The sequence below is a fragment of the Mus musculus genome, chromosome 11 (genome assembly GCF_000001635.26).
Source record: "Mus musculus strain C57BL/6J chromosome 11, GRCm38.p6 C57BL/6J".
NCBI lineage: Eukaryota > Metazoa > Chordata > Mammalia > Rodentia > Muridae > Mus > Mus musculus.
Genome location: NC_000077.6, coordinates 101,211,293 through 101,225,307, shown reverse-complemented (window position 1 = coordinate 101,225,307; position 14,015 = coordinate 101,211,293). Strand labels below are relative to the sequence as shown.

General features: G+C 42.3%; 1 protein-coding gene across 2 annotated transcripts in view; it reads left to right on the top strand.

The window, feature by feature from the left end:
• Nucleotides 1-14,015, top strand: part of Ezh1 (enhancer of zeste 1 polycomb repressive complex 2 subunit) — a 35,349-nt gene that overhangs the window by 1,156 nt on the left and 20,178 nt on the right. Inside the window, exons 2-6 of one of the 2 annotated variants that reach the window (NM_007970.3) lie at nucleotides 6,588-6,654; nucleotides 7,945-8,065; nucleotides 8,185-8,313; nucleotides 10,006-10,125; nucleotides 11,464-11,584. In NM_007970.3, coding sequence (NP_031996.1) covers nucleotides 6,650-6,654; nucleotides 7,945-8,065; nucleotides 8,185-8,313; nucleotides 10,006-10,125; nucleotides 11,464-11,584 — 496 coding nt within the window. In that variant the 5' untranslated portion in view covers nucleotides 6,588-6,649. Of the gene's footprint in view, nucleotides 1-6,587; nucleotides 6,655-7,939; nucleotides 8,066-8,184; nucleotides 8,314-10,005; nucleotides 10,126-11,463; nucleotides 11,585-14,015 lie in introns of both variants that reach the window. The other variant, XM_006532178.4, reaches the window with a different exon arrangement.

The following is a 14,015-nucleotide window of genomic DNA, read 5'->3' as shown; positions in this document are numbered from 1 at the left end:
ATGTAGGTGGTGGGGCACAAGGAAGAGAATGGAAATAGATTAGATGGAGGTTAGTGTTGGAGGTGTGGGTAAACTGATTAGCCAAAGTATGGAACCTATGCCTTGGGAAACAGAGCCAAGGATCACAAAGAATTGGATATGTACAGGGAGGACATTGAAAATGTAGAGACTTTTGGGGTACATTTGCTACATGATATCTCAGAATAAGAAATCTTCAGCCCAATGAATATTTTTGTTGATTTTGGTCTCTGCATAGCACCTGGCTATCTTTGAACTCTCCCTGTACACCAGGCAGGCCTTGAACTCACAGGATCCTCAGGCCTCTACCTCTTGGGATTAAAAGGTATGACTCACCCTCCACCCAAAGATTTTAAGACGAGGAAAGGACATTGGATGTCTTTCCAGCCTGAGAAGGTTTGACCGCTGCCCCAGTCTTTTGATTTTTGAGAAACCTGTTTTCAGCCTTGGAAACCCAGTTGTGGCTCTGAAGGGAGATAACCAGCTCACATAGGAGTGAATGCATGTTAGGAGAGAAGACCTTAATCACATAAACAGGATGCTAGTTGTGATGTTGCAGCCTTAGAATCCCAGAACTCCGTTAATGGAATTAGGAGGCTTAGGAGTTCAAGGCCAGCCTTTTCAAGGTCAGCCTGGTCTAAATGAAACTCTGTGTCAAAACAACCACAAAAGTATGTAAACCTGGAAGAACCATCTGTAAAAAGGAAACATCTGAGGGGATGTGGCGCACACACCCTTCTAAAGCCTTCTGTGGATGTTCTGACTCATGTCTAACCGAAGAGTCTGGTTTTTATTGAATGATAATGGATGGTCCCCAACAAAACTTTATGCTGATGTAGTTCATAATCAGCTAGGGCAGGGCCCTGCCTATAGCAGGCTAATGTGGTTGTATATCTTCAAGGCAGCTCTCTTCCACTGGTCCTGGAAATTTAAAAAAAAAAAAAAAGCATCCCCGGAGAAAACCAAATCCGTTTTGATTTTTGTTACTCTTGTCTGCAGTGGGGATGGCCTGGTTCTATTGAACACTAGGAAATATTTATGTTAATTAGAGTTCTTTAGTTAAGATTGTGGTTCACAGCAAACCAGGCATGGTGGTCCATGTCTGTAATTCTGGTACTAAGGAGATAGAGGTAGGTGGTTCAGTAGTTCAAGGTTATCCATGACGACCTAGCATCCTTGAGGTGAGGTTGATGGAGGATCTGAGATACTGGCATTTTGTTGTTTGTTTTGAGCCCTGGCTGTCCTAGAACTCATTCTGTACAAGTGTTGATGAAATTGAAACTAGTGACTCAATTTAGATATATATTTTTAAAGATGTATTTATTTTATGTATATGAGCACACTGTAGCTGTCTTCAGACACCAGAAGAGGGCATCGGATCCCATTACAGATGATGTGATCCACGCTATGGTTGCTGGGAATTGAACTCAGAACCTCTGCAAGAGCAGTCAGTGCTCTTAACTACTGAGCCATCTCTTTAGCCTCCATTTTATATATCTTATGTCCATAGTTTAACCCTCCTTCCCATTCCTATTATGAATTGAGGATGAAACAACAATAGGCTGAGGAGATGGCTCAGCTGTTGAAGAGTATCCTGTTACTTTTGTAGAGGATGCTGACTTGGGTCCCAGGACCCACATGGCCCATAACCCCAGCTCTAGGGGATCTGACTGATACCAGCTTCTGAACTCTGAGGGCACTGCCCTTCCGCGGCATACATATGTACATGTAGACCAAACACTGACATAAAATAAATCTGATAATAAATTTTAATTAAAATGGAAAAAACAAGATGGGACAATTAAGAAGCTATGGTGCCACATGGCTCCAAAGCCTTTGTTATTTTGCTTACTAACTAGATTATTAACTAGTGAAGAACCAGGTGTGGTCTTTGTGTGTCTCTGTGTGTGTTGGGTGCTGTTTTTTTCTTCTGTGGCAAGTTGTGTGGTAAGCATATGTTGCACTTTGCTTCTTGTTTTTCTTTGTGTGCACACAGGAGGTCAGAGGATATATTTCAGGAGTGGTTTCTCCACCATGTACGTTTCAGGGCTGGAACTCAGGTTGTCAGGTGTGGCAGCAAGAACCTTTACTCAAATTTCACATTCTCACCTGCAGTGCCGCGGTTCTGTTTGCTTCACGCACTCATTTATAATTAATTTTATCAGCCTTTTTCTAAGTTAGCCATACTAGTGAGTATACTTACAATCTCATTATTTTTTGAAGTTTATTTTTAATTGCTTCTATGTATCCATGAGTGCAGGTATCCCTGGAGCCCGAGGAGGGTGACAGATCTGCTGGAGCTGGAATTAGAGGTGGTCAAATGTGGGTGCTGGGAACTGGACTCAGGTCTTCTGGAAGAGCAGCAAGTGGCCTTAGTGTGTTTAATTTGCATTTTTCCAGTGAGTCTTTTATAATCTGTTTGACGTGCTCTTCTCTATTGAGCTGTTTTTGTGGAGCTGAAGTTAACTGTATGAAGACTTAGGCCCCAAACAGTATGTTTTGGGATATCTTCAGTGTACAGTGACTCTGATGGAAGACTAATTCTTAACTGAAATGTAAGTGCTGATAAAAATGGTTATGGAGGGGCTGGAGAGATGGCTCAGTGGTTAAGAGAACTGACTGCTCTTCCAAAGGTCCTGAGTTCAAATCCCAGCAGCCACATGGTGGCTCACAACCATCTGTAATGAGATCTGATGGCCTCTCTGGTGTGTCTGAAGACAGTTACAATGTACTTAGACATAATAAATAAATAAATAAACAAACAAATAAATAAATAAATAAATAAATAAATAAAATGGTTATGGAAACAGTATTTTTTGGGCCACTTCCTGTGCCTGAGATACATGACTCCATTTTTCTCCAAGCCGGTTCCAAATGCTCAGTTGTTTGCTTTTTTCTCGACTTTGTTGTGATAACCATTTAGTAGGATCCAGCTGCTGCTGTGCCATCATGTAGCTGTACTTAAGGGTTGTGTCTTGTTTTTGTTTTTGTTTTTTAAGATTTAATTATTATATGTAAGTACACTGTAGCTGTCTTCAGACATACCAGAAGAGGGCATCGGATCCCATTACAGATGGTTGTGAGCCACCATGTGGTTGCTGGGAATTGAACTCAGGACCTCTGGAAGAGCAGTCGGTGCTCTTAACCACTGAACCATCTCTCCAGCCTCGTGTTTAGTTTTTTAAATTTTATTTTTATTTAGTGTATATGAGTGTACACTACCTCCCCTGGTTGTAGGGGAGGTCCAAAAAGGGTGTCAGATCTTCTGGGATTGGAACTACATATGGTTGTGAGCTGCCATGTAGGTTGTGGGAATAGAACTCAGGTCCTCTTGAATAGCGTACAATGCTTTTAACTTACGAGTCGTGTCTCTAGCCCTTTCAAGTGTTTTTTGACCGTGTCTACCTGTCTCCACAGTGTCTTCACTGCTTTCTACATTCTGTGAGAAATCATCTGCCAAGTAAACTTTTATCGAAGGCAGATCAAAAAGTGAGATAAATATGGCTCTTGGACACGCAAGATTCACATACCACTTAAATTGTAAAAAGAGGAAGTGAGCTTTATTTTGCATTGTTACTAGTTAAAACTCTAGGGCGTTTTTTATGTGTGTGTGTACTCCTTGCCAAATAAAACACTTGAGAAAAATTCTACATGGTACCATTAATTGTTGGATTGTTTGCTTACTGTCATCTCCCAACAGACTGTATATAGGAGATAGCAGTTCAGTTAGGACTCTAATGAAAATTCTGGCATTTTTCTGTGACCATTTCCCCTAAGAACTCCAAACACACACCACCACTACCACAGCTATTACTCTTACCCTCACCACCTATTAATCACCACAGCCAGCACTCCCACGCTCCCTGTACCATAAGAACTGTACTGGGAGCAGCTGTCAGTTGAGTTTGTTTTTCCCTGTTACTAATCTCCAGTTTCAGTTGGATAGAGTGATCTGTTCTGAGTTTGCTGCTTCAAAACATGGAACATTTCTGTAATCCTTGCACTTGTGAGGCTGCTTTCAGAATGATCTTGAGTTCAAAACCAGCCTGGTCTACAAAGCATGACTCGTTTAAAAACAAACAAAAAAATGAGGCTTGTGTTTGGGAAGGGAGGAGAGGTCGGGGAGGAGTAAGAGCAGTGAGACAGCCTTTGTTAAAGAAGGCTGCACTGTCTCCTAAGGTTCCCAAGGTAGCCAGTCCTGTTTGTGGTTGGAAGTACTTCTTCATTTCCTGGAGTAGGCTTGTTACTCCCTTTGTTCAGGGCCAAAGTGATAAGAGCAGAAGCCATTGTGTAATGGCACTCACATATAATAACTGTAGGCAGGACATAGTCTAACTATAGACTGTCTCAAAAAAAAAAAAAAAAAAACAAAACAGGCCATCTTAGGATGCCAACAGTTGAGAGCCAGGCAGTCAACCTGTCCTGAAGTAAATGATTTTAAGAAATGAAATACTGTAGATTTCTGATGGAAAACTCTGAAGTTATCAGTTATGTCCATGATTTAAATGGAGATAAAAGAAGCTGAGATTTGAAAATTGTGGGCTTTTTGGCTTGTTGACACATGCCTGTTTAATCCCAGTCCTCAGGAGGTAGAGCAGACAGATCTGAGTTCAAGGCCAGCCTGGTCCACAAAGTGTATTCCAGGCCAATCAGAACTACAAGAAAGACCCTGTCTCAAGCAACAAAACTAAACAAAATGGGTCAATTTTGAAAAATGTTGAACTTTAGCTTTAGGGGACTTAAAGTGGACTTCATGAGCAGTGAAAAAACCACAACATGTAAAATCCAAAAATAAAAATTTATTGGCTTTAAATTTTGCCTGGGGCTAGAGAGATGCTTGCTGCTCTTCCAGAGGATTTGAGTTTGGTTTCCAGCACTCACATTGGGTAGCTTACAGTGACCTGTAACTCCAGCACAGGGGATCCAAAACTCTTCCTTGTCTCTACAGGGACCTGCACACCTGTGAAATATATGCACACATGCAAATAAAAGTTTTTTTTTTTTCCGGAGCTGAGGACTGAACCCAGGGCCTTGTGCTTTCCAAGAAAGCACTCTACCACTGAGCTAAATCCCCAACCCCTAATAAAAAATGATTTTTTAAAAAAGATTTATTTATTATATGTAAGTACACTGTAGCTGTCTTCAGACACACCAGAAGAGGGCGTCAGATATCGTTACGGATGGTTGTGAGCCACCATGTGGTTGCTGGGACTTGAGCACTGGACCTTTGGAAGAGCAGTTGGGTACTCTTACCCACTGAGCCATCACACCAGCCCTAAAAAATGATTCTTAAGAGACTTCGTGATTTAGGACTCTAGTAGCCCTTTTGGAGGACCGGAGTTCAGTCACCTGACCCAAGCCAGGCTCACAAACACCTATAACTTCAGTTCTGGGGGATCTGTCTGTCTCTTTCCAGTCTCTGTAGGCACCACATGCATATGTACAGCCTTCCCCCTTGTAAAAATAGATTAAAAATATTTTAAAGTTGAAATTTCTGATATATACAAACTAGTAGAACAGTTGTTAATAACTACATATTTTGGTACGCACCTTTAATCATACGTAGCATGTTCTTTAACTGTATTTTTTGAGATCGTGTCCAGGGTGAGCTCCAAGTAGCAAGGTTGACATTTAACGTTAGGCTTCCTTGGTTCACAAAGCTAGATGTGGTAGTGGACACCTAAAATCCCAGCACTTTTGAAGCTAAGGCAGGAGAATCAATAGTTCAAAGCCAATGTAGGTTATATATCAAAAAGCACACATACACATACACACACAGTCTGAAACCACTTGTTTCTGTTTTGAATTTTAGCTTTTCATGGCTCCTTGAAATGATTTTTGAAACTTTACAGTGTTTGACTAAGTGAATAGAAGTGGTTCTCAGGGCTGGAGAGACTGCGTGCACCACGTAGTGAGTGCCTCCCAATCATCTGAAACTGCAGTCACAGAGGAGCTGATACCCTCTTCTGGTTTCTGTGCATACTATACACACATGATGTATATACATATTTGTGGGCAAAACACTTCCTACGCATAAAATGAAAATAACTGCCGGGCAGTGGTGGCACACGCCTTTAATCCTAGATCTTGGGAGGCAGAGGCAGGCGGATTTCTGAGTTCGAGGCCAGCCTGGTCTACAGAGTGAGTTCCAGGACAGCCAAGGCTACACAGAGAAACCCTGTCTTGAAAAGGAAAAAAAAAAGAAAAGGAAAATATTTATTGTATTATTTTATGTGGGTGGTGGTTTTGCCTGCATGTATGTATGTGCACCATGCATGTGTGTTTGTGTGTATGTGGTGCCTGTGGAGGTCCCCTGCAAGAGCAGCAAGTGCTCTTCTGAGCTAGCTCTCTAGCCCTAGGAGGAGTTTTGAAAGCAACTCTCTAAAGTGTTCAAGATCAAGCATCTCTGAGGCTTGACTTCCTGTGCGGACTGGTAGCCGAGACCCTGAGGTTTCTGCTCCTAGGGACGCATCCTGCTTAGAGGCTCTGTAGCTGAACGTGCGTGCTAATTCAGCAAACCCCCTTTTGTTTGTTCTCATGAGAAGCTGAACATTTCTTCTTACCTTTAGATCTTGCCATTCGTCTGCAGAACAGAGGTACATTATAAAGTCAACACTTCCCGCTGCATTCCATGAGGTAAGTAGAGCATATCACACTAAATTCTCTAAACCTTCCAAATGTAATCCAACCCCACCTCCAAAAGAAATTCTCAGTGTGGTCAGTGTCCGTAGGTCTGCTGCTGACGTGGAGGTGAGATTGTGAGTCTGAACTTGGATTTGATACAAACATTCCCCTTCTCTTGGGCTGGAGGGATGGCTCAGCAAAGAACACGGGCTGCTCCTCCAGAGGACCAGATTTCAGTTCCTAGCACATACATGGCCACTCCCAACTGTCTGTAACTCCAGTTGCAGGGTATTCGAACCCTCACACAGACCCAGCAACAGTGTGTAGAAGAAATGAATGGATGAATGAATGAATGATTAAAAAAAATCCCTCTCTCCCTTTTAAAAGATGTATATTTTTATTTATGAATATGGGTATTTTGCCTGCATAAATGTCTATGCATCATGTGCTTATAGTACCTGAGGAGGCAGGAAGAGGGTGTCAGAGCCTCTGAAACTGGTGTTACAGGTAGTGAGTTGTGGCTCTTCTACAGGAACTAGGTTCAGCTACAACATTCATACTGGGCTACTTCATAACTGCTTGTGACTTTAGCCAGGTTTGAATACTCTAAAAAACTCAGCTCTTGCACATGCACATACCCATATACAGATACACACATACTTGTAATTAAAAATAGTCAAAATAAAATTGAATTTAGTGAATGGTCATCAATGGATCCAAAGTAAAAAAATCAAGTCTCTAATAACTATGAGGCATCTGTAATTGAGGACAGGGATTGCCTGGGGATTGAACTCAGGGTCTTAGCTCATGCCAGGCAAGTGCTCTGCCACTGAGGTTCATCCCACTTGGGTTTCTTGAGACAGTTTTATTCCGTAGTTCATGGTTGCCTGGAACTTGTTATACGGAGCAGACTGGCCTTGAACTCCTGATCTTCCTGCCTCTCTGTCTCCCAAGTGATGAGATTAGATTGCAGGCATTCTCTGTAATGTTCTACATCCTTTTTATTTGTTTCTGTTACAGTGCTGGGCCTAGAATCTAGAGCCACACATGTTAAAGTGATCTCTGCACATTGAGCCCCGCCATGCTGCGGCTCCCATTCTAAATGTACAAGGCTCAAAAGGATGACACCCACCAACATTTTTCATGCTAAGACCAGAAATTACTCCTGCAAAATCTGTTTTTAGTGGAAATTTTAAACTCATTATTTGGGCTTTCTGATGCACCATATTCATTTGAATTTGAGGAAGCCTTCCTTTCCAAGTAATCAAGTGTTATTTGTTATATCTGTCTTTCTGAGTCCAGGAAAATGGATATAGCAAGTCCCCCAACTTCCAAATGCATCACATACTGGAAAAGAAAAGTGAAATCTGAGTATATGCGGCTTCGACAGCTCAAACGGCTCCAGGCAAATATGGGAGCAAAGGTAAAGATGGGTCCCAAGAGCAAGGTTGTCTGTCTGTGCAGTTCTCCAGTGTACAGTTCTGGCAGTTTTCCTTTGTGACCTGCATTGACTCTTAACAGACTTTGTCTTGGCTTTGCTAGGCTCTGTATGTGGCAAATTTTGCAAAGGTTCAAGAAAAAACCCAAATCCTCAATGAAGAGTGGAAGAAACTTCGTGTCCAGCCTGTTCAGCCAATGAAGCCCGTGAGTGGGCACCCTTTTCTGAAAAAGGTACTTTGGGGTGTTAAGCCAGCATTCCTTTCTCCTTGGACATGAAGTTATAAATTTAGCTTGAAAATTAACCATTTTGTCTGCTGTCACCAGTTAATGAGTGTAATTGTAATTTTTTTGTTTTGTTTTGTTTTCGAGACAGGGTTTCTCTCTATAGCCCTGGCTGTCCTGAAACTCACTTTGTAGACCAGGCTGGCCTCGAACTCAAAAATCGTGCTGGGATTAAAGGCGTGCGCCACCACGCCCAGCTTAATTGTAATTTATAGAAAAACAAAACATGTACTGCTTTTCTAGGTCTTGTGTTCAAGGTGTCCTAGTTTGTGCTTGATAAACTTAGATGCTAGGAGATGACTTCTCTAGGTAATGGGTGGGCCGTGCTGATCAGAGGGACTGTCTTACTATAAGTAAATGTTTGTTTATTGATAAATTGAATTATAAGTTTAAAAAGCACATTCTAGCTGGGTATGGTGGTACATGCCTTTAAAACCCAATTCAAGAGGTAGAGGCAGGAAGAATAAGGAGTTTGAGGTTGGCCTCAGCTATATAATAAATCAGGTTATCCTGGCTACTTTAGAGCCTGTGTTTAAAAGGGAAAAAAAGCATTCTAGCTTTAAAGAGGTAATACTTTTAATTTTTTTATTGCATGTCTTTATTTTGCTCAAATTGTGCATGCAAGCTCCTTCCCCATGTGGGTCCTAGCAGTTGAACTCAGGCCATCGATTTGCTGGCCGTCATTTTTATCTAACTAGTCATTTTAACAGCCTGGTAATATTTTTTAAATATAAAAAGCCGCTAGTGTACTAAGACCAATGATCATTCCCAAAGCAGGATATAACTAATTTGTACACCACTTTCCTTCCCCATGTGCAGTCTCCATCACCTCGGTAGCTATATCCAAAGTTTAGATCTTTTAGAAAACATTCCTGATCTCAAGGCCCCGAGTTCTGAGATTCTCTAGGAGACCCACACGCTGGCAGAAGTGAACATCTGTTGGGTGTGGCAAGTATTGCACCAAACTCTGAGGAGACACAGTCGTGAGTTAGAGACAGTCCCTGCTTTCCACAGCTAGAGAGGTTAAAGGGTTCCTTTAGGAGCTGGTGTTAACATTTGCCCAACTTAATAGTTTAGAAGAATTTGGAGAATGCTGCTTATTCAGAGGACCTGAGTTCAGTTCCCAGAACCCACTTTGGTGACTCCCAAGTCCTTTAACTCCAGGCATCTGATGTCTCCAGCCTCTGTGGGCACTCACACTCACTTGCACTCATACACAGACACACACATACATAAATACATACATATATAATTTAAAATTAACCTAAAAAGATTCCCAAGAACATGGGGATGGGGTTTGGCTCAGTTGGTAGAGTGCTTGCTTAGCACACATGAAACCCTGGGATGGATCCCAAGCTCTCTTTGCATGAAACTGGCATGGTGACCCACATCTGTAATCTTGGTCCTCAAAGGGGAAAAAAAGGTTAGCATCTTTCTGGAAGGAAACTAAAGAGTGTTTCTTATAGTTTTGTTTTTATTCATTTTGCTCTGTAGCCTAGCGTAGCCTGGCCTCAGACACTGCAGTTGCCCTGCCTCAGCCCCTGAGTGTTGGTGTCATAGGAAGGATGCCATTGTAGCTGATTTACAGCTGGTCCTCTCTTGGGTTGTGTCTTACTCTGTGTATCGCTGCTTTTCTTGCAGTGTACCATAGAGAGCATTTTCCCAGGGTTCGACAGCCAGGATATGTTGATGCGGTCTCTGAACACTGTTGCACTGGTTCCCATCATGTATTCCTGGTCCCCTCTCCAGCAGAATTTCATGGTACGTGTTGAAAAAACTGACACAATTGTTTAAACTGTATTGTCATTTTATGCTGATCTGTGTGAGGTTCTTTTAGAGTAAAGACTGTCAGGGCATACCGCAAAACTTGGATCTAGAGAGTGTAAGGTTATTGTAACTAACTCGCTCTGAAATGACATACATTACAAGCTGCTGAGAAGTTCAGCAGATATAGGCCCCCTTCACCAATCTGCCCGACAGCCTGAGTGTTGTCTCCAGGACCTGTGTGGTAGAAGTCAAGAACTGACTCCTGCAGGTTGTCCTTTGGTCTCTGTGTATATGTGCCATACACACACAGTTTCAGTCAGTCAGTCTCTGTCTGTCTGTCTGTCTCTCTCTCTCTCTGTCTCTCTCTCTCTCTCTCTCTCACACACACACACACAAACACACACACACAGAGTCACACACTCATACTGCAGGTTACTCTGTCCTGTTAGATTTTGGTGCTCTCTAAAATATACTTCTGATTGCTTTTTTTTTAATTAATGAGATAGGACAAGACTCCAAATTTTCTTATTACTTTGACCCAACTGTATAATATTAGTCATAGTTAAATATGGCTGAATCAGACCCTTTAGGCTTAAGCAAGTTGCCATCTCTGATGATGGAGCAAGTCTTTTGGAATCCTCTACTGGCAAGGTGCTCTGAAGGTAGCCAAGAGAAGAGGGATGGCTGTGGGTAACAGTGCCTTCATCTAGTCCTTTATCCCGACATCTGCTGAGACCATTGTTCTGTCATCTCTCCTCTCTAATGCTGTTGTTCATCCTCCACCCACTGAGAGCAGTGCTCCTGACTGGACTAAGACACGGTCTACAGGAGGGAGTCACCTCTCAGCGGAAAACTGTCCAGTGATTTTACTTGACCCTTGGGGATGGAGGGATGACTAGGTTGGCACTGCAGTGTAGCTTAGTGGGGAATGTGTGCTTAGCCTTGCTGTACATCTGTGTTTTCTGCTGAACACCTTTCTCCTTTAGAATTTTTTATTGCTCAAAAACATCTATAACCTGTGTTAATACGAGTTACAGCCATGCTTCTTCGTTACGGGGAGGAGGATGTTTCTGGAATACTTCAAATTTTATGGTAACTTTAGTCAAACTTTAGGCTTGGACATACCATTGCTTATGTCAAGGTAAACACTTAGTGGTTAATATTGACTAAACTGTTTTTCCCCCTAAGAGTAGTGCTGCCCCTTTCATTAGAGGTTTTATAGGGATGTAGGAGACTCAGGTCAAGTGAAAGACCAGCCCGGCAAATGCTCCATTGGGTAGGAAAGAGGAGAGATAGGGTGGTTTGTGGCGTGAATCCATCTGGTTTTTGCAGGTGGAAGATGAGACGGTTTTGTGCAATATTCCATACATGGGTGACGAGGTGAAGGAAGAAGATGAGACTTTCATCGAAGAGCTGATCAATAACTATGATGGCAAAGTCCACGGTGAAGAAGGTAGTGATCCTGGGCTCACTGCAGGAAGACTTTGCTAGCCCGCTGCTGCCTTTGTTCTCTTCCATCCCTGTGGGTGCTAAAGAATATTCCAGTGTGATGGTATCACTTAGGATTAGAATTTTATACTACAAAAGAAGCTGGGTCACAAAAAGAATTGCCTAGCCGGGCGTGGTGGCGCACGCCTTAATCCCAGCACTCGGGAGGCAGAGGCAGAGGCAGGCGGATTTCTGAGTTTGAGGCCAGCCTGGTCTACAGAGTGAGTTCCAGGACAGCCAGGGCTACACAGAGAAACCCTGTCTTGAAAAAAAACAAAAAAAAAAACAAAACTATCAACAACAACAAAAGAATTGCCTAGTAATCAGTAGCTATGAGAGTGTTGATTGAATAGGAGAATCTTTGACATTTTCCATAAATACATCAGAGGCCATTTTGATTTTCAGTTCCCTCTCTCTGAGAACAGCATTGAGCATATCATCTCTGTCATACTGCTTTGATCCAGGTTTCTTCTGGACGTCTCAGAAATTGGCTTCTATATACTTATTTTATAAAGGCAAAGCATTTGAACTTAGTTGTAATTTTAAAAAATTCTTTTGAGTTTTTGTTTATTTTATGTGTGTGGTTGTTTTGCCTACACAAATGTCTGTGTACCATGTGTCTGCAGTGCCCAAGGAGGCCAAAAGAGGGCAGTGGGTCTTTTGGCCTCAAGTTCTGGAAGGTTGTGAGCAGCCCTGTGGGTGCTGGGACTCAGTCTGTTGGGTTGGTCCTTTTAACCTCTGAATGGTTTCTCTAGCCCCCTGTTGTAATTTAAAACAAAACCAAAAAACATTTATTAGGGGGATGCAGTCCACACAGTGTGGCGTGGAAGTCAGAGAGTGAATTCCAACACATGGTGCAAAGGGTTGAACTCCGGTCCCCAAATGCCTTTACCCAGTGAGCCTTATTGCCAGGTCATAGTTCTAGTTCTGGAAAAGATTATCAGTGAATAGACAGTAGCAACAGGTGCTAGGTGTGCTGACACACACTTTTAGGCAGAGGCAAGAGGATCTCTGAATTCGTGGACAGTCAGGGTTATACAGAGAAACCCTATCTATCTATCTATCTACCTTCCTTCCTTCCTTCCTTCCTTCCTTTCTTTCTTTCTTTCTTTCTTTCTTTCTTTCTTTCTTTCTTGGTTTTTCGAGACAGGGTTTCTTTGTATGGCCATGGCTGTCCTGGAACTCACTCCGTAGACCAGGCTGGCTTTGAATTTAGAAATCTGCCTGCCTCTGCCTCCCAAGTGCTGGGATTAAAGGCTTGCGTCACCACCCTCCCGGCCAAGAAACCCTATCTTGAAGAATTAAAAAAAAAAAAAAAAAAAAAGTAGGATGGTATACCCTTGTAGTCCCATGAACTCAGGAAGGAGACTAGGGCAGATTGCAAATTCAGATCTCGCTTAAGGCTGCAGAGGAAGTTCAGTGCCAGACTAGGCAGTCTTGTGAGACCTTGTCTCAAGTCAGAAAAAGGACTAGGGATATAGCTCAGTGAGAGAGTGCATGCGTACGTAGCCTGTTCACATCCTGAGTTCAGTGGGGAGAAGAATGTCTCTCCATGCATATGCCAGCTAATAGCCCTACCTACTATGCAGTTGCTAACATTCAAAATTACATCCACAGCACCCTCTAGTGTTCAAAGACATTATTTCAAGTTGCAGTATAACCAAATGAACTGATTTTGGAGAAAAGGTATCCTTTATTTCCATTTTTTAAAAAGACTTATTTATTTAAAGTATGTGGGTACACTGTAGCTGTCTTCAGACACACCAGAAGAGAGCATCAGATCCCATTACAGATGCCTGTGAGCCATCATGTGGTTTCTCTGAATTGAATTCAGGATCTCTGGAAAAGCAGTCAGTTCTCTTAACCACTGAGCCATCTCTCTGGCCCCTTTTTTTGTCATTTTTTTAATTGGTTTTTTTATTTATTTGCATTTCAGATGTTATCCCCCTTCTCAATTTCCCCTCCAGGAGAAAAAAAAAATTGTCTTGATTAAGAGAAGTCACTATTGGGCTGGAGAGATGGCTCAGCAGTTAAGAGCACCAACTGCTCTTCCGAAGGTCCTGAGTTCAAATCCCAGCAACTACATGGTGGCTCAGAACCACCCGTAATGAGATCTGACACCCTCTTCTGGTGTGTCTGAAGACAGCTACAGTGTTCTCACATAGAATAAATAAATAAATGAGAAGTCACTATTGAGACATTATACAGCACAAAGCCAAGTGATTTTTCGCTTGATTGTTATTTTCCTGCCTTGCTGTGGTTGTTGGCACACTGAGAGTATGTCTGATCCCTGCCTGTAGACCAGGCTCCCCTGTCTTCTGAATGCTGAGATTAAAGGTTTGTGCCACCATACTGTGTGTGCTGTTAAGATTTTTGAACAGCAAATCCAGTGTTAC